This window comes from Bombus vosnesenskii, unplaced genomic scaffold (genome assembly GCF_011952255.1).
Source record: "Bombus vosnesenskii isolate JDL3184/JDL3185 unplaced genomic scaffold, Bvos_JDL3184-5_v1.1 scf7180000013273, whole genome shotgun sequence".
In the NCBI taxonomy this organism is placed as follows: domain Eukaryota; kingdom Metazoa; phylum Arthropoda; class Insecta; order Hymenoptera; family Apidae; genus Bombus; species Bombus vosnesenskii.
The window spans coordinates 3,209,038-3,233,845 of record NW_022882931.1 but is presented as its reverse complement, the minus strand read 5'-3'; the positions used below and the strand labels follow the sequence as shown (position 1 = coordinate 3,233,845).

Here is a 24,808-nt window from a genome sequence, read left to right as displayed (position 1 = left end):
CGTAAAAATAACATCAAGTGGATCCGTTATCGATTATAATTTAGAATTATCACCAGATATCGACCTGTAGCATCCTATATAAATCGTAATTTCCTCCTGATTTCTCAAGTTGTATTAAGGCAATCATACAACAATGTTCATCAAAAGCATTCTGGCTGCCGTTCTCCTCCTTCAGGGTAAGAGAGTACAAATTCATAACTTCTTCCTTATTTTAGTTAACTATTTTTACATCAATTTACCAAGAGATTGATATCTCAGAATATCTCATTCAAGATTTCACTCAAGATGTTGGATACTTTTTTCTCTTTCTTCTTTCTTAATTCTTATAAAATATTAGAAAAGATTTTAAAATGCATATCAATCTGGATATATAAATATTAAAGTATATTACATATTTTATAGTCTGCTGGGCCATACCCACCAACCTGCAGCCCCGTATCACCGATGGTGTTCCAGCCGCTCATGGTGAATTCAAATACCAAGTTTCCATTCAATGGGGAGTCCCACCATTATCTCAATACAGCCACTCCTGCGGTGGTTCCATCCTGAACGAAAAATACATCTTGACTGCTGGCCACTGCGTCATGAAAATTGGAAAAACTAGGGTTGTCGCTGGCAAATACGAATTGAACAAGGATGAATCCAGTCAACAAATCGTGCAGGTTGCCAGAGGCATAGTCCACAGTGGATACAAAGGGTAAGAATTGTTTGAAGATTATTCGAATGGTTACTTTGAAATTGCGAGAGAAAAGATTTGACCAATGGAAAGCTTTGTTCGCCGATCATTTTTCTTTCCTTAATATCGTTCCTATCGTAAATGATTCTTCATTTCAACATCTGAAATACGTATCTACTACTCGTGTATCTACATTAAAAAAATTTTAGAATTTCTTCTCTCATAGACAAACAAGATTTCATTAATTAAAGAACAAAGTAAGACCTCTTCTTCTCAGCTTCCACGTTGCTCCCCTCCCTCTCTTGCTTTCTATTTCTAAAAGATGCTTGAGAAGCGAACCCAATTTTCTCGAGAACGTGACCGAACGACCTTCTTTCTTGTATCTTTACTTTGTCACTAGTAATTTGTAATCTCGTTTTATCATTTCTTATTCTTCAAGTAAAGAAGAAGATATACGAGATGAGTGGCTCCTTCGATCGATTGACTATTTTAAAGCAAATAAACTACCATATCGCTCATACCATTAACATACTTTTCTCTATGGTTTCATAGTGGCGTTGCGCAACACGACATCGCTCTGTTAGAATTGGCAACGCCCTTGAAGCTAAACGACCTTGTCCAACCAATCACCCTGCCCAAACAAGGACAGAAACAAACTGGACAAGCTGTCCTTTCTGGATGGGGATCAGTCTCTAAGACCTCTAAGCCCTCTTTGCCAAACGTTCTTCAGAAAGCTGTTGTACCCATCCTCGACAACAACGACTGTTACAAACAACTCACCTCCGGATCTGTCATTGGACAAAAACCTGAACTGTACGACACCCAGGTCTGCTCTGGAATTGCTGGCAAAGAAGTATCTGCTTGCTCTGTAAGTATATCTCATATCGTTTTAAATTATTATAAGCGTTTGACTATGAAATTGTTAGTTGTGGGTGAGTATGAAATTGGAATATGTATAGAAAATGATTACAATTAAAGATGAAATTAATAAAGTAGAATGAGGGATTAGTTAAAGAGTTTTTAGGATACGAAACTAGTGAAATGGGATTAGAATCGAAATCGGAATAGAGATGGAAAATAATTGGAGATAAAGATGGAATTGATAAAGTAGAGTGAGAGATTAGTTTCTGATTTTTTAGGATAAAAATCCAGTGGAATTGAATTAGAGTTCGAATTAAAATTAGAAATGGTTATAAGGATTACAAATAAAGATGAGTTGATTAGTTAGAGATATTTTTGAACGAGAGATTAATGGATTTATTCGATTTGTTTCCAGGGTGACTCTGGTGGCCCACTCGCCCAAAAGGTTAATGGAAAGTCTGTACAAGTTGGTATCGTTTCATGGGGTATTATACCATGTGGATCTAGCCACATGCCTTCCGTCTACACTCGTGTTGCCTCCTACGTCGATTGGATCCACTCTCACATGAAATAATTTGATTTTGACCCTATACTTTCAACATTTTTTCACAGAATTCAATAGCAAATTTCTATGATGATAATAAATAATACCAAAAACAAGAAGATTCTTGCATAAAATACAATGTAGAATTTTTTGAATAAACGAAATACTAAAAATAAATTTGTTAATCAGAAACCATTAAATTTAACCTCCATTCTTATTTGAATTACAATCCAAATGCAATGATCGATAAGCAAGAGTCAGGCATTAGAAATTAATCGATGTCGAAACTCGGAGATCATATTCGAATCAATCTAAATATATCAGAAAGATTAATCGAGAATAAACAGAAAGCCATAACGAAAACAGTAAGAACGATTTTTATAATCAATGTACGAGACTTTTATTTTTTTATTGCCTTTCGGAATTCATTTTTATTGAGAAACAAAGATGACACATATATCAAATAAGAAGTCTGTTTCGAAAAAAGGAAATAATGTTTTAAAATCGAAATGTCTTGTCAATACCTAAAATTGCTTCATATTTAACAACTGCTCTAATTATTATTATTATTATCTGGTATTTGACACGAGGAAAGTAGCACAATTGGAGTACACGCGTCCACGACCCGATTGTAACCAATTTTTTCGTGTCACAATTATAAAAAATTTCTGTCGTGCACAAAACAGATAAGACGATCGTAGGAAGAAAAGATGACAAAAAATTTGACGGTGAAATCTTTTTAATCTCCGCATCAACGATCTCGAAATGTATTTTGACGATAAGCAGCGATAATCCATATCGATAACAGCCGTATATATTCTCTCGACAGAATGCACTACAGCAAATCATCGAAATGTCTCTCAAAGTGATCATCCTCGTTACCCTGCTTGCAGCGACCGTCAATTGTAAGTGAACTTTCAACGTAGATCAGTGACAGTCAGAGTCTTTTAGTTTTACTCTCTTAAAAATTCCTTAAAAAAGAAATTAAATTATTTATAATTTCATGATAATGAAATTAAGGTAATGTTTTAAATGATTATAATAAATAATTATATTAAAATAGTTCCTATTATTCAGTAATATCAAGCGATGTTACAGATGGTGTTTCTTTATAATTATCACAAAATAGGAAAATATTTGAATCTAAAATCAAATTATTTCTTTGCATTTACAGCAAAGGCCTACCGTGGCTTTACCGTACCATTGTTCGATAGCCGCATAGTCGGAGGACACGAAGCTACCCCTGGGCAATATCCATGGCAAGTCTCTTTGCAATGGGGATGGCTGTTTGGCTACTCCCACTTTTGCGGAGGAGCTATTCTGAATAATCAATGGATCGTCACAGCTGGACACTGTGTTCTGGCTGTTCCAACCTATGGTGATTTTATCGTAAAAGCTGGAAAACACAATTTGAAAACGACAGAAAGCACTGAACAAAGTATCCAAGTCGTGAAGACGTTTATACACGAAAAATATACGGGGTAACTATACGTTTCATTGAATTAATAATGAAAAATATAAAACATACTTCTAGAAAACTCAAGGATGTCGAATTTTAAAAACTTGAAAAACACACTTTAATTGTTTTGTACCGAAAATATAATGGACTTAACATCTTATTTTTCCGCTATGATTTTCATACGTAAAAGATAATGGTTTACACCTACAATAGTCTTATATTACTATCTTATATTATATTAGATATAGAAAATTATAAGGATTAGAATAATTAGTGAACGAGACAATACCTTAGTTCAAAGATATATTTCTTTATTTGTGCTCAAATGCATAAAAGTATAAATTTAATATAAACACGTACGGTCTAGTCGTAACTGAATGGAACCATACACTCTGCACAAATCCGAAATATCATTGTGATAATTTCAGAGATGTAGCTCCATATGACATCGCATTGTTGAAACTGGCATCGCCTCTGAAACTGAACAACGCGGTTAAAGCGATTAGTCTATCAAGGTCGAACACAGTATCGGGAAAAGCGGTCTTGACAGGTTGGGGATCAACATCTAGGACCTCTAATCCAAACATGCCTGACAAACTTCAAGCTGCCGAGTTGCCAATCATCGACCTGCAGACTTGCAAAAATTCCATAGAGAAACTCACTGGTCCATCTCCTTTGCACGAGACGAACATTTGCACTGGACCGCTCACTGGCGGTTTTTCAGCGTGTAATGTAAGGAATCAGCCACTTTTACATTTATTCAGTTTCTTGCTATTTCCATGGAACTCTATTGGTAAATTTTATACATTTAAGGGCGACTCTGGCGGTCCCTTGATCCTCAACGGTAGCAAAACTGAACTCATTGGAATCGTTTCTTGGGGAATCGTTCCATGTGGAACGGTAGGTGCAGCATCGGTATATACCAAGGTGTATTCCTTCGTCAATTGGATTGAAAATATCATATCTAAGAACTAAGGAACAAATGTACCAAGGGGTCATAGCATAAATATTTGTATATTATATTGTATACACGTATGTAGGATAGGATAATATGTATATGTAAGAACTAAATAATATACATGTCGGAGATGAAAGAACACCGGAGTCTGTAATTGAACAATTGTAGTTATTCAATCCGATTGTAATTGTTCGAGAGTTGTGATAATGAGCTTGGGCTCGAGGCGACAGTCAGTCGCCGAACGTAGCCGCGGTCACGGGATGAACGCTTTGCCTAGCAAAGGTATGGAGTAATTCTATAGCTCTCCTTAAAGGAAATATTCGTGGCGACACGCGACAGTAAACATTCCAACGGTTTCTGTCCCGTGGCTCGCCACACGCAGACCCTATTCTTCGAGTAAGATGATTGCCAGATATCGATGCGTCTCCGCAGTACATGTTCGGCTAGCCCGAGGGCCCGTTATAAATCTTAAGGTTTAGTTAACTAAAGTCCTTCAAACAGACAAACAGTCTTTGTCCCAACTACGGGAAGATAGGGGAGACATATTTTTCAACGAGCGGCGTCTCCCACTAGCAACTTTCCCTCGAAGGCGGCTAGCATCTTTTTCTAACCACCGATATGGAGATTGACCAATTAGCAGCAACGTCAATTTCCCTTACTTTCTGAACGAAGGCTTTTCTCGACGAATCCGATGATCTCGTATCCTTAAACACACCCCATTATAGTTTTCCTCTGTGGCATCATCGGGACGGGAAAGGCATTCTCGTTCGCGATCTCACTGATGAAAGGAGTAACCCTTTACGACCAGTGAATATCACGCATCCGACGTAGATTTTGTGAGTACGTTCATCTATCATCCCGTCGACCGCGGATTCGTTATTGAACCTAGGATCATTGTCATTAGTTTCTCGAGTGCCTAACTACCACAGTTACTTGTCCGGCTCTATAATAATCGTATTTGCACTGGTCAATATCTTCTCTATTGCATAACGACAACGTGTAATCCAAACGAAGATTCGTTTCACGCCCCTAACCCTAATTCTAATGTCCGCTCCGACATATAAATCTACAAATATATAAAAGAATATATAGGTATAAGAAATGTAAAAATGAAAGTAATTCGATAAGGAAGATTAATCGATTCGTACAATAAAATCGAGAAGACTGTGTTACACCTACTTACATCGTTTTATTGAATAAATTTAGAATGTACAGATACATGAAAGAAATATAGTGATGAAAAAAGATCAACTAAATGTTGTTAGTTCCCTTGGAAGCATCAGTATGAGACAAAAATTCCAAAAGCAAAGTGTTACTTAGATCCAATAAATATCCAATAAATATATAGCAATAACCAAGTACGTACCTATAAACGTATAAATGTATGAAAAAAAGAAACGATAAAAGGAAAAAATATTGAATATTAATAACTTCCTTAGAAACATCGTTATTTCTTTTCACATAACGGAACGAAATTCCCATAAACGAACTATCAGGTAGGTGGTAGAACTAAGACCTAAACTCTATTAATGCACACCATAAAAAGTCAAAGGTCTACAGTGAGAATAGAACTAGTTCTGAGCTGGTAGGAAGAAAGATTTCAGTTCCTCTTCAGAATGCTCTTCCGCGATTGCACTCTCGAAACTTACCACTCGATCTCGATTCCTCATAGGATAAACAATTCCGCGAAGAAATGGAAGTTTATTATATTCTTAAACGATTATTGATAGTTCTTCACATTAATCTCGCTCTGTGCATCGGAATGGACGGTGAGAAAATATTATTTCGTTTGTATTCAATTTTATCAGTGTACATAAACGATATCGTTAATAATCTTATCTGGACGCACTTTTTCATCGATAGAAATAATTTCGAGCGTGGCGATGCTGGCGCAAAGGCCAACAAGGATTGTCGGAGGAAAAGACGCGGAGAAAGGGTTACATCCTTGGCAGGTTTCGGTGCATTGGGGTGACCGAGCACGAAAAATTCCATCGAGACACATCTGCGGCGGTAGTTTAGTGACAGCTGGATGGATTTTAACTGCGGGACATTGCAAAACTCTGGCACCTCCAATAGGAGAATTTCACATCTTTGTTGGGAAATATAAATTGGAGGCTGTTGAAGAAACCGAGCAAAGTAGATTAGTGAATAGAGTATTCGTTCATCCACAATACGATGGGTGAGTTTTACAATTAGGCTGACAAATTTTTCTTCGTTTATGGGAAATCTGAAAACTGACACTATGCAAAAATATTCAAAGTATTTTACTTAAGTTGCATTATTTTAATTGTGTCTACAGAAATATAAATTTGCATGAATATTCATAGCGCATTTGTAAGTTACAATTATGTTTTTAAAATTAAAATACTAATTTACTTAATATTTTTAGGACCATAGGACCGTACGACATTGCACTGATGCAAGTGGAATATCCACTCGAGTTAAATCCTTTTGTTTCAACCGTTTCTTTACCGTATCCAGATACTATTCCTACTGGAGAGGCGATGTTAACTGGCTGGGGAAGTATCGGAAGGACTCGTGTTCACGAAAAGCCTGAAAACCTTCAAGCAGCTATACTCCCGATCATCGATTACGATGTGTGCATGCAAGCAGTAGCTAAATCATTAAAGCCGAAGGAAAAGAATCCTCTACATCCGACGAATATTTGTACAGGACCTTTGAACGGCAGCCTGTCTGCTTGCAAAGTACTTTTAAATAATCTTTAACCCAGCATTATTTTACAATTGAATTGTTCGAGTTATTAATAAATAATCATTAATAATATAATCATTATCAATTAATAATATAATTGTATCAATAAACCTAGCACGTACTATATTTGAATTTTCAAACTTTCAGATTTTCTATCTTCTGAATTTCCAATTTTTCGAATTCTCTAGCTTTCAAATTCCCAAACATTCGGATTTTTCATCTTCCACGATTCCGAACATTCAAACTTCTTTACCTTCCGATCTTGCAAATTTGTCAATTTTCTAACGTACAAATTTCTTATTTTCAGGGTGATTCGGGAGGACCATTAGTCACGAGAAACGGGTTTGGCGAAGCAGAAGTGGTGGGAGTCGTTTCATGGGGTTTATTCCCGTGCGGCGGAAAGAACGCGCCCTCCGTCTACACGAGAGTGTCCGCCTTCGTCACGTGGATCAGTATGATCATGTTAAATTATTCTTAAATGATACCGACAGATCGTTATTGCTCATTTGTTTTATTCAATAAATAATCATTCGTTAATTATCACTCGTCTTATCCGCTAATAATTACAATACACAGATACACCGTACACACAATAACCGATATAAAGTTGTATTTATACAATTACGCCACGAGTCAATGGTTACAACGATTTGCAAGCTTCCGTAACGACCATGACCGCGGCCAACGCTTCCTTAGCTGTTGGAATTATATAATGAGCTGGTAAAACGAAGCCATATTTTCCAGTGTCTTTCAATTCTATCGTGTAAGTGTATTTCATTTTCAAAATAGCTTTGGCCCAATCATCGGAGCCACCAGAAGCTGCATAGAGGGTAGTAGCACTGTTTCCAACCGTGTAAACGCTGTTGGCACCCCCTGCTTTTTTCATCGCTGCCGCTACTTGTCTGCCAACGTTTTCAAGATCAGCATAATCAGGTGGAACGCGTTTGTCATAACCCCATGGGTACAAAATGTATTGGCCATAACTGTGGAATGTTAGATATGCCTAAAAAATAAAAGCAATTGCAAATCAAACGATCAATCAAATACTAAGAGGATACTTTAAAAAATGTAGTGTTCGAAATTTGAAATTGAACATTTTTTTAAGATATTCTTATGGTCAAAAGACCGCTCATAATTATTCGAACGACCACGAAAGGTGATGAACATCGGTTAGATAAATTCAAAACACGTAAAATTTTTAACCAGTATGTAATACGATAAAAACCGTGGTCATTGTAGAATAGAAGCAAAAGAGGATATAATAGGTGTATTGTTCGAATAATTGTGAGCTGTGCTATATCTAGCAAATGATGTACTGAAAATTCAACTGACTTTAAAATTAGCAGCGCTAGCTTCGAAAAAGTATCGAATGGCGTTGGTTTCCGGTTCAGAGAACGGTCCAGAGCCTGCATAAATTTCACGACAAGGATCTTTGCTAGTTCCTAAGCCACCCCACCGATAACCAAAGTTCCGATTAAGATCGACTCCGGTGCACAGACTACCAACAGACCTTCTCCTGTTCTTTCTCCATAAACGGTCTCTCGTGAACGTGTGCTCGTACCTATGAAACCACGTAAAAGGTTACGAAAAATATATAAGACATTCTAATAATGTTCTATAAATATACACTTTATAATATTAATAGAAACATACCCATCAGGATTTACCACCGGAAGAATATAATAATCAGCCTCGAGATCCTCGCTATTTTCAACCAAGTGATTGATAATGTAAGTCACTGCCGCTGGTGAGATCCATTCTCGAGCATGGATGCCTCCATCGATCCACAATGCTGGGGCGTTTGCTTTTCCATTGCTGATTCTTAAAACCTACATATCACACGTTATTTCTTCTTTTCAGTATTCGTAGTTTTAAATTATTTTCAATAACAACGTTATTTATTTTTTACAAAAATATAATGCCAAATCAAATGCCAACAATGCAACAGCTCTTGAGGATAAAGAAATAATTATCTTCTAGATCGTACATTCTGAATTTATCATCGTTTTATTACACTGTCAAAGGATTGAGATTATAACTTGAAAATCTTTGTATTTTATCATACCTTAAGAGGTCTGCCCTCGACAGAATTACCAATGCTGACAACAGAACAAACGTCGGGAAAAGTTTCAGCGAGGTAATCAAGGTATCCATGGATGTCCTCGAGTCGATGATAACTGGTCCATTCCATTCGATGACCTGACACGTATACCTTCAAGATTATTCAGAGGTTGCACGTTCGGTGTCCTTAAACGACACATGATAATATTCCGCTCCGTGGATTCAGAGACGAATAAGCAAATAATATATGACAGTTTTATATTGAAAGAATAAATGAATAGGTGATTTAATAAAAATAATTAGGAGGAACGGTTCTGAATCAACGAAGCGGATTGTACGCGCAAGAAGCTCACCCCTGAAACGCCAAGGACCACCGATACCGTGCACGCTAGCTACAGGATAACGAAGAGGACGAGGACGTGAATATCTATTTGGCACCCTAATCGCGACTCCCTGCCACCAAGCGGAACGGGCTAAAAAATTACCCAGAAGCTGAATATTCAGTGGCGTACTTCTGCCTGTTAGTTGTAATCATAGCCAGGAATTGACGTAGTCTAAACTAGAAAAATCTTATTAGAGATTTCATCTCATCAAAAGAATATCAAACTCTTTGCTTTATAGTGTTTTATTAGTACAGACATACATTGACTCATGAAGGTAAAATATTAGAATATTAAAATAGAATATTAAAATATTAAAGAAAGAAACTTTTTATTTTGATATGTTAGTCGTTCTGAAGATAGTATATAACAATAAGGTTTAATAATGAAAATTTTATCAGATATAACTTTATAAATATATTTATAAAAGATTTCTATATCATTCGATTCGAAAGCACTTCAATGAGATATAATTGTTAGTATATACCAAGAAATATCTCCCTAGTAATAATTTACGTATCGCGTCAGGTTGGATTCATTCGCGATTCCAGTCGAATCACCAAGACTCTCGTTTCTCGCTGTTTCGAATGACTTTCGAACCGGGCCGATTGCCAACGCGTATTCCAACGAACTAGCTGGAAACGCGTAACGGTACCGTGATTGAAACAACAAAATTGTTCGTGAAAACGTGCGGTCACACGTGTGTTGCAGATGCACGCACACTAATGTAGACACACTCGAGCACATGTAACTGTTAATGTTAATCAGCATTGTCGATGGTGTTGAAACTGGGTTAACCGGTTAAATCGCGACGAGGGCGATAACCTCGTACATTCTTATCGGAAATAACCTGTGGTTAACAATTTTTAAAGGACCTCATTTCTAAATCCAAATGTGCTCGACCATAATCGTAGATCATTAACACAAGAAGATATTAAAATGTCGTTAGACGAATTGAAATTTCACTCGGCCAAATTGACTCGGAACGTCTAACGATGATTCGACTTGATAAAATTCACTTATCTAAATCACTTTCGAACCGATGGCCGTGTAGGGACGATTTGTTCCTGGCTTTCTTCGCTGCGTGACTCGACTGCGTGATAACGCTTTAAACGAGTTGCCGCAGCGTCGCCATTCGTGTCAGTGGAACGGGTAAAATAACAAGTGAAACATCGTTTCACTGTCATATGTAACGACGCTTCTTTTTCACGTCGACCATGTCGGATCATTAAAACGTCTTAGTTGCTGAAGTTCAGGCTCATTGTACGGAAAGTGGAGAATAGAGGAGAGAATATTAAGCGAGGAAAGCATGAAACCGGAAGCAAACCGAAGTATAGTAAAGGAATTTGCTATAAATACAAGAATAATGGTAAAAAGTTGCTACAAACCTTTGCGACCTTCCAGTTCCTCCATCTCTTCCTCGGAAAGCGATGGATTCTCTTCGTCTATTGCTTTCTGCAAATCCTCGATCACTACATGATATCGTAAATCTTTTTGTCCCAAGTAGCGAGACACTCTTGAGATTTCTTCCGAACGAACCATTACATCCACTGCTGTGTCATTCCCAGTCCATAACGAGAGTACTATAAGAGGAATAAAAATAAAACGTCAATTGTATCTCTGTATCTATCTTAACATTTTTTAAAGACGTTTCATTTTTGGATGAGAGTTTCTAATAAGAAAGTTAAATATTTAGTAATAATTTCTTGGATCGATTCAGCGATTTGCATTGTATTCGCTTGGAACATAAATTCGTACTATTCTTTTACATTTTTTATATTAATACATGTAATATATATGTATATTACAACAGACCGAGTTTGTGTCATAACCCAATGGATTAATCCTCAATTGGCGTGATAAAATCATTAATAAATAAAAGATATGATAAGGGCACAATTAATCAGCAAAATTTTTAAGAATACCAGAGGCAACTAATGAGAAGTATAACATTTTAATATTAAGAAAATATATATATATATATCTATCAATTGATAATTAATTTGGAGCTTTTGCTTCTACTGTTAAATATTCAGAAAATCTATTAATTCCTAATTGTAGAAACAGAAGAAATTCTAAAAATGAATGAATCCTTAAAAAATTCCTTTCATTCCCAACTTAAAAAATTTCGATTCTTAAATCAAACCTACAATTTAAAATCTCTATAATTTTGAATGTAAAGTGTCCTATTATCGAAATCCATCGAAATAAATAATTTGTCTCGTGTGTATCGATAACATAAATTCTTCTAATTTACGAACATCCAGCCTCCTGACAGTCCATGGTCACGTTCGATATCAAGTCCTTCTGCGCCTCGGATGCCTGAATCCTCCAAACCTGTGCGCCATCGTATGTTACCTTCGCGTCCCTCACTCGAACCGCCCTTTGAATCGTTTTCGAATTTTCTGCGGCAGGTTCATCTACGATCTCGATCCAGTCTGGAATAACAAATTCTCGTTTTTGACGATCGAGCACCGCCGCTTCAGCGACGAGAACAACGAAGAGAAGAGACGCAAACGCGATGAAACGCGCACTGTGGCATTCACCGGTCCTCTTCATCGTGCACAACTATTCTTGGATCGACAATGGTCCCTGCTTTTATAATATTCGAGCCGGTCGACGATCGGGAATAACGGGACTTAACGAGCGTACCTCGAAGCGCTTCAATCGCCAGGTTCGGGGATCTTTGACCCCGCGAAAAGTTTGTTTCGCACGGTGGTTGACAAATTTCGAAATTTATTTCGAGGTTTCTCAATGTCCTTCTTTTGATTAAATTTTGTTTTATCGGACATTATTACCGTTATTGTTTGATACAATTATCGATTGATTGATATTTTATAGATATCAGTAGCTGTGAGATTGTGAAAGGTTTGAGGGATTCAGAGGAAAGATAAGATTGTTTCTAGTAAAGAGAAAGTTATTTTTAAACTTGTTTCGATCAAAATTGAGTTTGTTAAGGGATGTATTTCTTGGTGAAAGAAATTGAATTTATTATTTGATATAACTATTTGATATACTTTAAGTTGATATATTTGATGTACTTTTACATAGTTAGAAATAATGGAATGCTCGAGGGTCTCAGAGATAAGACAAATTTTCTTTTAATTTATAGGCAGAAGGAACTCAGTGGGTAAATAAAAATTGACGTTAGAATCACTAAATGATAGAAGAGATAAGCGGAGACTCTAATTTCTTATTTTTGTATTTATAAAAACACGCACGTCTTAATGAAATAAAGAGAAACTGTTAGAACTTTCAATGCATCTAATTAACGATGTTGACGATGCTTAGTTCTTTCAAAGTATTAGAGTATTAGATTCATTAGTATTTCAGACAAAATTTGCGTAGTTTCAACGTGAACATTCCGCGCAAGCGTCCCTAGGTGTTTCTTTAGTCTCCGCGCGGTGCTTCTGCTTGCATTTAACCGAGCGTCCGAGTTGAACGATGAAGCAGAAACTATCAGAGAATTCGAAGCATTCTGGATGGAATCGTACGGCCATGAAGATCTTGCTGGCGATAGCCTGTCTGATTGCATTGGCTGCAACTTTAGAGGTACCATTTCGTGTAAAACGACGGAAATATTGCGGATTCAACTGTGTTTTTCTGCATACCGTTATCTGAACGACGTTAAAGAAATCGTCGCGAGAGTTTGGCGTTGTGTTCTTGATCGCGAAGAAAAAATACGGAGAAACAACAAGGAATTTTTGTGAAATAAAATTCTAATAGAATTTGAAAGAAATATGTCTGTGATAAAATGTGTATAAATTCCGATATGTGAATAAACTTTACGTGGTGATAATTGTCTGATAAAATTCGAAAGATTTTTACAGAGAAGTAGATTACGAAAAGGGGATAAAAAGAAGATCGAAGTATAGATCGCTAGCGTTTTATAGTCATATAGGATGTATAAGGTTTCTTTCATCCACTTAATACCATTGTACGTCGGATTCTCGACGATTCTCAGCGAGAACGGTGCGGTTTGTGAAACGCAAGTTTACACGCGTGAAAGTCGTGGAAATTGAGAATTTATCGGCATAATGTGCCAGAACTATTCACGATACCATTGTGCCACTACTTACCCTATCCTTTTCCCTTTTGTAAAAAATCGTTTGATTCGCTAACTACTATCATTTTCAATTCGATTCATTTTACGCGAATAAACTTTCTATTTGGCAGATGATACATTTGATTTAACGGCGATTTGAAGTTTCTATATTTTATATTATTTTCACAATGAAAGTATATCTTCAGTTCGTATCATAAAAGGAAATATTCATATTTTAACTAATAATATTAATTATATTTATATTAATAAAATGTATTCTTATAGTAATTTTTATTTTTCCTGTAATTTTGTGTATTTTTATAACTTTTATATAAAAATAATCATCCCATAAATTAAGATAGAAATTTTTAGAATCGAGACTTCTGGATTTGGAATTATATCATCGATTTTCATTTCTCTACACTAATTTCCAAAATTTTATGTCAGAATGCTGAAAATCTCACCGTCACTGATCAAGTGTACTTGGACATCATGATAGACGATCATCCAGCAGGAAGAATCGTTATAGGACTGTTCGGCGATGTCGTGCCTAAGACCACAAAGAATTTCATCACTTTAGCCACCGATGGGGTAGGAGGGAAAACGTACAAGGGTAGTCGGTTTCATCGAGTAATTAAGAAGTTTATGATACAAGGTAACCAAAATTGAGGTCAAAGAATTATATTCGGTTTACAGCTGGGTAACTTTAGTTCACAATTTGATAACTTGGTCATCTTTTAGGTGGAGATATAGAGAATGACGATGGCACTGGGTCGATCAGCGTCTATGGAAAATACTTCGACGATGAGAATTTTGTCCTTGGCCATAATGGGCCCATGTATGTCAGTATGGCAAATGCTGGAAAGAATACGAATGGTTGTCAATTCTTTATTACAACTGTTCCCACACCGTGGCTAGATGGAAAACACACTGTATTTGGAAAGGTAACGCAATAAACTGCGAATGTTTATGCAAAGTTATATTCTTATGAAGACAGCTCAGGAAATAGAACCTGAGCATTCATTTCATCCACTAAATGTTCTTCAGCATTGCGTGCAGTTTTGTATTTTTAAATTTCCCATAAGCCCATAAATATCCACAACAATATAAGTAAGGAAAAATATATATATTTACAGAATCGTGATTTATATTTTTACGTCGATAGGTAATCGAAGGGGAAGATGTAGTTTTTAAGATCGAACAGACGAAAACCGACGCTGATGATATACCGATTAAACATGTGGTTGTCTTCGAATGTGGGTCTATTCCTACCTCGTATCCATTTAAAGTGGATGATAACGTTTACAAGTAAATCGATAAATTGTTATAAGATATTGAGCATTAGTTATTTCTAAAGTAGGTATAATTTTCTATTGAATTAACTGGATTTTGGTAGTAATTAACCAATTAACAAAGTAAAATCTTACAGTAGATAATGTTTAATTATTTACTATGAATTTTGTATTTTTTTTTTTTTAGAATTGTATAAATTGTTCTTATATATGAATGCTGAAATATTACAATGTGTGAACGAGAGTATGGTAGAAAGTAAAAACACATAAAGGGCATGTAAGCTAAAAAAAAGTATAAAGTATTATAGATACGCTACTTTATGTTCCTCGGTATTAGTTTCCCAACAAACTTTTAATTACATACTTTATTATATTTTTAAGCCAGTGTTATTTAGTTTTTTTCCTGAGATAAAAATGATTGGTTTCTTACCTCGTAAAATATACGTAACCCTATATGCACTATTAAGTATATAAATATAATTTCAAGTAAGTACAATTTTATTAAACATATACATCGAATGTGAACAATAAATTCTAATTTATCCTTTCTTTACTTTTCAGTATTTGGGCGTGGATAAAAGCGACGTGTGTGCCACTGAGTTTCAGCTTCTCTATTCTCGCCTTTTTCCACTGGGTCATGAAGAAATTAGATGTTGATTAATTCTGTAATATATATTATACAAACTTTGAAAATTTTTAATCACGACCATAATTCAAAGAATCACGCCATCAGAAGTGGCTAACGGCGATAAAAACTCCATATCATAATTTTATGATCATTAAAAGAAGAAGAAAATGAGAAAACAAAAATATTAACTTGAAACAAACGTATAAAATTAAATCAGGCTACAAGGGTCTTCAGATTGCAAATTTTAAAATTACATTTGTTTCCCAAATTTCTATCAATCGTTTGCTAATAATGTATTCCAAAAATAAGATCAGATTAGACACGCTATTTCATCTTGTATTGCGTGATGATTATGATGATGATAATGATGCTTATCATTATCGTGATGGTTTTTTATTCAATTTCAATTCAATTCATTCATTCAACTCGGCACAGACAACGAACTGCTATTGCCATCTATCCGTCAATCGATGACACTAATCGGTTACATTTGCAATTAAAAAATATGAAAATTTCCAGCTAACTTGAGTGACTCATTTTTCTTACCGAATACCTCTGTCAGTCTGTGATCCTATTACCACCGGGGCTCCTCCCAGAATAATAGGAACGCAGCTGAACTATGGTCTAAAGTAAGTCTATTGTTAGCTCCATTCATCTTCCACGATTTTCTATCCTTACCTAAAACCTGCACCATAATCCTAACCTCCTACTAATATCTAAGCAAAATAATAAGATCAAAATTAAGATACGAATTGAAGTTAACGTTCTACCATCGCTGTGTTTCTCTTACAATCTCGCTTTCTTGTCCAATACCTCCATCGTCCTTCTGCGTTTCTGTTAACATCAGAAGACAATCACAGAAGCCAAAGTAACTATAGATCAAAATTGGTATTTCACTCTCTGTATCCTTGTTACGAAATTTATACTTCTTGCCTAAAAGCTCTATTGCAGTTCTATATCTCTGATCACTTCAGCGATCTTCAGCTGGATTACATATTTAGAAGAGGTGACAGAGATGTTTTGTAGTCTCTCGTTTTATAGTCTTTCTTGTCTAAATTAAAGCTGGATTAGAAGAGGATCAAGGATGGAATAAAATAGAATTTGTTTAGGAACAAAAATATTCATACGTCTACGAGCTATGTAAAATATTAATTAATTCAGTTGGATTAATATTTGCGAAGAAACGTATAATTCTGTAATACATAATAATCAAATTGCTAATATTTATGCAATTCCATATTTTTATACATATTATAAATAAAGAAACAGGGTTTGAATAAAAATTTGTTTTATCCGCTGCATATTATAATAAATAGTTTATCTCAGATATTTTGCGTATTTTAGTACAAACGTCCACAGTCTAATAATAATAGATAATATATCTTGATAATCTCATATCGCGCGAGACGCGCACAAATTCCTAAACTAAAATTCCTTCGGCGATTGCGAACGCAAAATTCGCAAACCAACCTTTGAACCCGGCGATTAAAAATTTCAGTAGAAATTAATTTCAATCTAAACGTAACGCAAGGCAAACTGAGGTAGAGAACAAGTAATATCTATGATAATTATCGAACGATCAATATCTTGTTTTCTGAATTAACTCAAGTAAAAGATCTCCTGTAAAGTATTTAACATTTAAAAAGTATTTAAACATTAAAGAACTTGCTTACTCCATAGAAGAAAAAGAAAAGTTCGCAAACATGTTCACGACGCAACAATTGCTCGAAGATACCCCAAATATTCGAAGTTGTTCAAACTACGCTACTGCGAGGGAAATGACGCAAAGGAGGTACGCAGGCGCGGATGGTCGACGCCAGAGACGGGCGTAGAAAGGTGGCTCAGTGAGTGTCGAGCCGGCGTTGATCGCCGTTCGTCACCGAATACGTGTTAGTGACTCCTACACCAACGAATGCGTCACAACTACTTCTTCGAAACGCCTCATGGGCGTTTAACCTAAATCCACACCGTTTTGACGAAAATAAAAACATTATATATATATATATATATATATATCAACGTATATAAAATCAAGTGCATGTTACTGATATCATCGTCAATGAGAAAAAGTTGACAGAGAAAGTGTGACAACGTGTGATTTCGCGCGTGCTGAAGCCGGAAGGCGTATGTATGTTGCTCTCCTGGAAGTTCGATCGACGGGAAGACAGCTGGGAGAGAAATCGTGCAGAGGGATGCTTTGAAATACCGGCAGAGTGGTTTCATTCAAGGTGAGCCTGTTTCTCCACGGTTCCTTTCTTGTGCCTTGCTATTCACCGACTGCAGTCAGCTGACTGCGTTCAGTGTGCTTGCTGGTGGATGTGTGTGTTGATATACACGTATTCCGGGAGTAAAGTCATGGCTGTATGGTATGTTCAACCCGCTGAAAATACATTAAAGGGAAGAAAGCATGGCTATAGGTGCGTGGACGGTGACAGGGTACTTTGGAGCGAATTTTTGGAACACGGAATGCTTTGAAAGGTGGAAAGACGGATTTGAAACGTGGTCGAAGTTATACGAGAGTTAAGAAAGGGGACTGACTTATATACTGTTCATTGTGTCGGGAAGAAAATTGGAGTATTACGTGTTTTCGGGTCCTTATTGGAAAATTGTCTGTGTAAATTTTCGAACATAACGAACTGGTAATCATTTTAATAGGAAATAGCAAATATTTCGTAATTTATAGATTCGAGAATACGTAGAGGTGTTTACACTAGCTACAAACGATATTTGTATATTATCGTATTTGTTTATATCGTTCACATAGTATAGTAGTTAATCAGCTTCAATTACATTGAATTTAAAGTTCGTATCATTTAGTGTTTTCATAAAACTACAGAAATTTGGTACTATGAAAATGAAAAGAATGTTTCAAAATTTTGCAAATATTTTTTAGAGTCACTGTATATGAGTGAAAAGTAGATGTAATAAACTGTTAAAGAATGGATAAATCAGGTGCTACAACGACTCACTGCTGTTATGTTTAGCTTCAACAAAAATTCTTTTAAATAATCTGACCATTGTTTCTTTATTCAAACAAACAAATCTTGAAACTTAACATTCCTTACATTTCTTCGAGACCAAAAGCGTTTATTACGTCAGAATTCCGTCGTATCCAGAAGTTTTCCGTTTCTTACTGAGTTCAATAAAAATTCCAAAAAATAAGTAGAAAGTACGATGTGTGTAACGCGAGACACGAGGAACCTGACCGTTCCACGCGGTTGAAACGTGAATCGTTCGTAAAGCAGTCGATGTTTCACTGGTTTGCGATTTGCCAGAGATACGGGTACGCTGAAAGATCGTAACAAGCGTTTACGAAACACGTGCATCGATCTGTTTATTCCAAAGCATGGTTCCAAACTAGGAATAGGAGAACATGACAGCGAGAGTAAATATTTCGATCGATTGATAATAATTATTCGTACTGACGACTGTTTCGAGTCACGATAAGGATGAATCATATCATACACGATCTATTTGTTCCTTCCTGTCTTCCTAGCGAATTTACATTCGTCCTTGTCAATGTAACCGATAATGAATACTGTCATCAACTTGAAATTACAGACAATTACAGCGTCAACCATGTGTTTTTCGCGCGGTTTAACGTTATATAGGGATTGGAAAATAATTTGCGAAACAGAATAACTTGCATTTTCCTCTGAAACGCCACTTACCGAAATTGAATCCTTCATTTCCAAACTGTGAATATTCAGATTAAAAAGTTTTCCTCTTCTTTAAAAAGTTGTTCTATTAAAATCGAATCTTCTATTTGTAGAACATAAACGCCGAAATTAAGAAGAAATTTTTCTTCATAAGATTAATATAAAAAAAATTACGTCGTCCGTTAAATTGGAGATAAAAAGAAATTAATTTTATTCCTCTGAAATTCGTCTAGAAAATTTCCTAATATAATAATGATAGGAAAATAACGATAGTGTAACAGAAGAAGTAAAAAATCATTGTTAATTTAAAATGAAATAGAATTAATAAAAAAAAAATAACGCAAATTTAGATAAGACGTTTAGGCATTGTTTAAACGATGTCGTTGCTTATCAAATTATCAATAAATTCAACGCGAATTATATGTATTCTGAAAGCGTAACGAGCATCGTGCACTCCCTTAATCAAGACCTTTCATATCGCGTGTGGCACGCATCTACGCAGAAGCTGCTGCACGCAATGTGCACGCGTTTCTTTGTAAAAGGGTGTCCAAGAAGCGTAATAAAGTTTAACGGTTGCGAATCAAAACCCGAGTTTCTTTTAAACGACAGACAAGTAATTATTCTAAGAAGACTCCGTACGCGTTGTGTGGTCGTTTATTACATTTTTTAATGTATCCTTGATGTTTCATGAGAAATTTTTAATACTCGTTAATACGTATTTTGCATTAATTAGATGAGTAGCATTTAATGAAATGGGGGCGATAGTTTTCCTTTTTCCGTTTCCTTATCGTGTTTAGAAGTTAATGAATGTTTCTATGGAGAGAGAACAACAGTTGACACGTGTGTTCATTCAGAAACGATTCAGCTTGTCTAGAGTAACAGAATGCTGTGCGTTTTCAATAAAAGCTGAGTAGGTCTCACTCCTAGAATACTGAGAGCTAAAATTATCGAGATACCACGATGCTTTTGTCATCGATATTGATTCGTAGTGTACTGACGAATACTAATTCTGCGATTGCAGTAACTTTCTTACAACTAACACTTTTATATCAGTCAGCATTTTATTTTAACAAAATTGAAACAGCTACTTCGGTAATATAAATTAAATAATTTCAGTACGGTACAAATACTTTAACAAAATTAAATTAATTTTGTATTAAAATTTAAATTGCACAATTTTAGTGCAGTCTGTGAATTTGACACGGAACTCTTGCTAATGTCGTATCACCGTATTATCTATTTGCCAACTGGCAATCAGTATGATGGTCATTCGCGATCAATGTGATTACTGTCAGAAAAATTTGAAAGCAAACATGTAACTCTAGGATCTAGAGATTATTTTGAACCGGATAGTAGCGTGTTTGATGATTACGAACAATAAAACACAGCTCTTTTGTACAATTGAATTAATACGTAAACTGCGCATTTTTATGAAACTTCGTATTTTGATGAATCTGATTTTAAAAAGTGCGACTTAAATAGATTATTCCATCCATTAAATATTCCAATGAACGCTCTACTTTCCATATTTTATATAACAAGCACAGCTATCATTTCATTTGTGTAGCATTTCTCGAACCGGTTTAGTAAGGACAAAACGACACGCGACTGATTAAAATACAGTTTCACGTGCCGAGTCGCTTAAGTAACATAAATGTACTTAATGCATAGCGACAGGTGATCGTTCACTTGGACTCTCAGACAACAGGTCCCTCGAATTTCATGTACGTTTTAAGTGATATTTATTTTCTTCTCTTACATTGCTTAATCATGACTGAAGCAGATTAGTTATTCATTCAGATAGAATTACTAACAGTTTGCCTCGTAATATTGAGTCATGCTCATGACTGTCTAACTTGATAAAGAAAGATCGTATTTTTAACAAAGTATCGTTTGAATTCTATCCGTAATTTCTCTGTTCTCTATTCAATCTGTAATGCATATGAAGTATCCGATTTTATTGGTTTATATTTTATTGTTAGAATAAATATTAAGTAAATGTTAAAAAGATCAAAATTATATGCATAAGGGAAAATTGTCAGTTTTAGAATGATATACGATGATACATTTACAGAGACAAAAATACTTATCGAAAAAAGAAAAGATTTAAAAAATTGATGCAACAAAATAGTACAATGTTTTTCAATATCCTGCGCCTAACATAAAAATCCCAAGCTAATAGATTAAAATTTCATAAACTGCGGAATATATGAATTATCTTTTCTTGTTTCGTCAATAATATTTGTAGAATATATCTCTTCAAACATTCACATAGTCGTATCATCGACTGATTACCCTGCTGAAACCCCGTTTATAAAACCGGGTATATTGCTTCGCCTTTTCTTGATATCTCGCGATAATTCTCTATAAAAACAAACATATATATATTGTTACACAAATTGTACAATTTAGCTACATTTTTAACTTGTCAAGAACAACCATGCACGAAGCAAAGTAATTCACCGCGGAGGAATTCGAATTTGTCTGAACGTAAACAGGAAACTCTGAACCTTCTATTTCTCAATTTTATTTTAAAATTAGTTGCACGGAAATAATATAACATCTATTGTTTCAGCATTTATTTTGCGAACAGGTGTAGGTTGCCGCGGTTACATAATAATTTTATTTCGATCGTAAACACGATCAATGATATAGCATGTCGATGACAAATTTTCGTATAGAGTTACGGCCGTAAATTTTAAAACGCTATACTTCCATTTCGTCCTATCTTTCTACAATCGCGTGGGCCCTTTATCTAGGCCAAACGATAAAACCTTGTCCATGCATCCATCTGTTGGAGCACTTCAAGGTATCGAGAGGCTACCTATAGTCTGAGATAAATGCAAATGAATAATCAAGATGACTGGTATCAGCAGTATCGACGGAAAACTTAGGGGAGCTAAGGTTAATTCGTACAAAAATAAAGCATATTTTTGTGAATTATTTGTGACGACACAGTTAAAATCTCTTTATTAAAACCAATAGTACATTAAAGTATGACATTCGAAGAATATTGTATAAAATTTTCACGGGGAAATATTAAAAAATACGGCAATAGCAGCAATTATTCGGACGTGTCTCAGAAAAAAGTAGAATTGCTCATAACTTGGTACTGGATCATCTGAAATCAAAAAGTCAAAGTTCATTCGTTAGGTAACATATTCTAAAAGCAATTAAAGGCGATATTTTAAAAAGAATTTTTACCAATATTATATAATATAACTAGGTAGCAGTGTTTATTTATAGTCCTGTTTTCTTTCTTTTCTATACTCTTACACCCAATATTACTAAAAACTCTTTTAAATATGTCGCTTTTGAAATACAAAATAAGAAATCTATCTGACTGGGAACTATCGTATACCATTGTGTATACATTTAGATATGTATTTTTCTCAGAAAAATGTCCCCATCTTTACATTTATCACTAAATACCACTAATTTTGTTATCACCGGTCGGACGATAGCGAGGCTGATTCCGAAAACGTGTAGACGCACCTTTTATGGGACGAGCATAGTCCAACCCCGTATAATTGCTTGATAATTAAGTTGGGCGTGCCTGTTTTTACCGAAAAACGGACAAGCTGAAAGGTCTTTTAATTCTCAGAATCATTCTACCTGATAATTTCATAATAAATAAGTTCATAATTTCCTCCTTAACTTTGTTCCCGTTTTCATCGATCCTAAATAAACATGCAACTCTTTCTACAAACGTGGTCGAAAGAAAGCTTAACGATGGGTTAACGAACAGGTGCATGAAAATTGAAAGGATTTTTTGAAGAAATATTCTATTATTTTCTCTTTTTTTCAACGCTTCATTTATTCAGAATGACAAATAAGACGTTAAATCGATCGTAAGATTCCACAAGATATATATAATTCTGGTGATCGTCCAAAAACGTGTAATGAGTGGCTAGCTTTTTTGAACGAGAAACCAAGTGTGTCACCATTGTGAAATCTTAGACGGAAGCAGGAAATGGGTGCAGATGGTGTATAGCGTACACATTACACACTAGATACATTGGTTACATAGTTCGGGTATTATTAATGCTTGGCATGTTAGCAATTTTTCATAAAAATAATCACCATGATATAAAAATAGATTAAACGAAAATATTTCTTTGAAATTTATGACGTATCGACTACACTTGGTTCTTTTATCTAATTGATTTTTTATTAATATTTATTTACATATGTATAACCTTACAGATGTATCGTACTGGTATTTTATTTATTAAAAATAAATATTTATTTATTAATGCTTTCTGCAATTGAAGATACTCAAACGTTCAAGTTTCGAGAATTCTTTAGATTGTGATTGATGCAATAAAAAAAATTGAAATTCTCAGTAGTAACTGGCCTGTGATAAAAATTAACCCACGTATAACTGTAATTTAATAAAGCACATAGCGCACAAATAGAAAGTGTCCTTTCGATCAAACCAAATTGACCTCGTTCTGTCAGTGGTTCATTAATTGACAAATCGTGTCAAGAAATGTCAGAAGAAATGTACTGTACGGTTTTACGAAAAATCTACGCCAAAGAATACAATGTAACGGTAAGTAGTAAAATTCTACAGACCGTAAATTCTGAAGGGGTCAGCTCGGTTGTAAAAACGAAGGCCGAGCGTAAGAACGGTAGAATCGCGTCTCATGGTAAAACGAGGTTAAAGGTATCCAACTGCGGCAGTGTCGTATCGATTCTAGTCGAGCTGACATTGCCGTTCTGAAATCTCGAGATGTTGATAGCGTACACGGTGGATAATTTTACGAGCAACCTTCTTCTCTTTGTGTGTTTCAGGGTGAAAGGCCATCCGAGCAAATCAAGGCATGTCCAAGTATTGGCTGAACGTGGCCCTCCTCAGGGTTGTGCTGCCGCTTGTCTTGACAGGATGTGAGTGTCGACATTACACCGTTCTTTTATTAATTTCAAATATTTTATGATCACACCATCGAAAATAATTCGAGGAAATTTAAGGGAAACATGTAATTTCGAAAAAAGGATCTTTAAAATACTGGAAATTAGCAAAATAAAAGTTTTATGAATGGAGTATATGAACTATTAAATATTGAAAAAATAAAGAATCATTTCGAGTAAATAAAATATTAAATATTCATATTCTCTTGAATGTTTGGAAATTGATTTGTACTTCTAAATGCAATATTTTATTGCACTTTGAATTGTTCATTTATGATATGATAATCTAATTATTTTAGTTACAGTACGTGTTGATAGAAAAATTGGCATAAACTGATATAAAGTGTTCTATTTTCATTCATAACGTTTCCGAAGATTTAACGCAATATTACGATAGGAAAATATTGTTAGAATTTTTACAGACATGTTAGAGAATTAATTTATCGTATGTAAAATATCGAATGATTCTTCTTCTTTTGTATCAAAAATTAGAAATGTAAAAAGAAGGTATATCGACTCTACATAAAAGAACAAGTTCTGTAGTGTTCCAAAATTTGAAAAATCCGTGAATTTTTATTTAACTAATTATATGAAGGAGAACGTCTCAATGACATCATCG

The 24,808-nt window shown here is 35.1% G+C and overlaps 5 protein-coding genes across 17 annotated transcripts in view; 4 read left to right on the top strand and 1 right to left on the bottom strand.

Moving 5' to 3' along the window:
- The first annotated feature begins 69 nt into the window (after positions 1-69).
- LOC117231737 (transmembrane protease serine 9-like) lies at positions 70-5,676 on the top strand. The gene is given in 9 exon segments (XM_033490439.1): positions 70-176; positions 403-697; positions 1,229-1,544; positions 1,953-2,108; positions 2,887-2,986; positions 3,256-3,562; positions 3,969-4,272; positions 4,354-4,615; positions 5,557-5,676. Coding segments are annotated over 8 exon segments (1,758 nt in total). The 5' UTR covers positions 70-133; the 3' UTR covers positions 4,591-4,615; positions 5,557-5,676.
- Positions 5,677-5,952: 276 nt separating this feature from the next.
- On the top strand, positions 5,953-7,688 carry LOC117231655 (venom peptide isomerase heavy chain-like). The gene is made up of 4 exons (XM_033490300.1): positions 5,953-6,267; positions 6,362-6,677; positions 6,888-7,203; positions 7,518-7,688. Exons 1-4 carry the CDS (start codon positions 6,192-6,194, stop codon positions 7,686-7,688), a joined length of 879 nt encoding a protein of 292 aa, XP_033346191.1. The 5' UTR covers positions 5,953-6,191.
- Positions 7,689-7,695: 7 nt separating this feature from the next.
- Positions 7,696-12,454, bottom strand: LOC117231654 (carboxypeptidase B-like). Its single transcript, XM_033490299.1, has 7 exons — positions 11,913-12,454; positions 11,040-11,234; positions 9,625-9,744; positions 9,276-9,409; positions 8,864-9,039; positions 8,543-8,771; positions 7,696-8,213 (listed from the first exon to the last, which is right to left on the bottom strand). The coding sequence occupies exons 1-7, from the start codon at positions 12,208-12,210 to the stop codon at positions 7,851-7,853; spliced, it is 1,515 nt and encodes a 504-aa protein (XP_033346190.1). The 5' UTR covers positions 12,211-12,454; the 3' UTR covers positions 7,696-7,850.
- Positions 12,455-13,095: 641 nt separating this feature from the next.
- On the top strand, positions 13,096-16,898 carry LOC117231662 (peptidyl-prolyl cis-trans isomerase, rhodopsin-specific isozyme-like). 2 transcript variants are annotated; one of them, XM_033490308.1, is made up of 5 exons: positions 13,096-13,203; positions 14,144-14,351; positions 14,438-14,640; positions 14,862-15,004; positions 15,550-16,898. In XM_033490308.1, exons 1-5 carry the CDS (start codon positions 13,096-13,098, stop codon positions 15,647-15,649), a joined length of 762 nt encoding a protein of 253 aa, XP_033346199.1. In that variant the 3' UTR covers positions 15,650-16,898. The 2 variants fall into 2 exon arrangements, with proteins under 2 accessions (XP_033346199.1, XP_033346200.1); XM_033490309.1 differs by lacking the exon at positions 13,096-13,203 and adding an exon at positions 13,593-13,628 and having other exon boundaries at positions 15,550-16,897.
- An 812-nt stretch (positions 16,899-17,710) lies between these two features.
- LOC117231761 (piezo-type mechanosensitive ion channel component) overlaps positions 17,711-24,808 on the top strand; it is a 28,755-nt gene continuing 21,657 nt past the window's right edge. For all 12 annotated transcript variants that reach the window (XM_033490473.1, XM_033490483.1, XM_033490485.1 and 9 more), the window contains exons 1-2: positions 17,711-17,844; positions 24,073-24,165. In XM_033490473.1, coding sequence (XP_033346364.1) covers positions 24,102-24,165 — 64 coding nt within the window. In that variant the 5' untranslated portion in view covers positions 17,711-17,844; positions 24,073-24,101. The remainder of the gene's footprint in view (positions 17,845-24,072; positions 24,166-24,808) is intronic.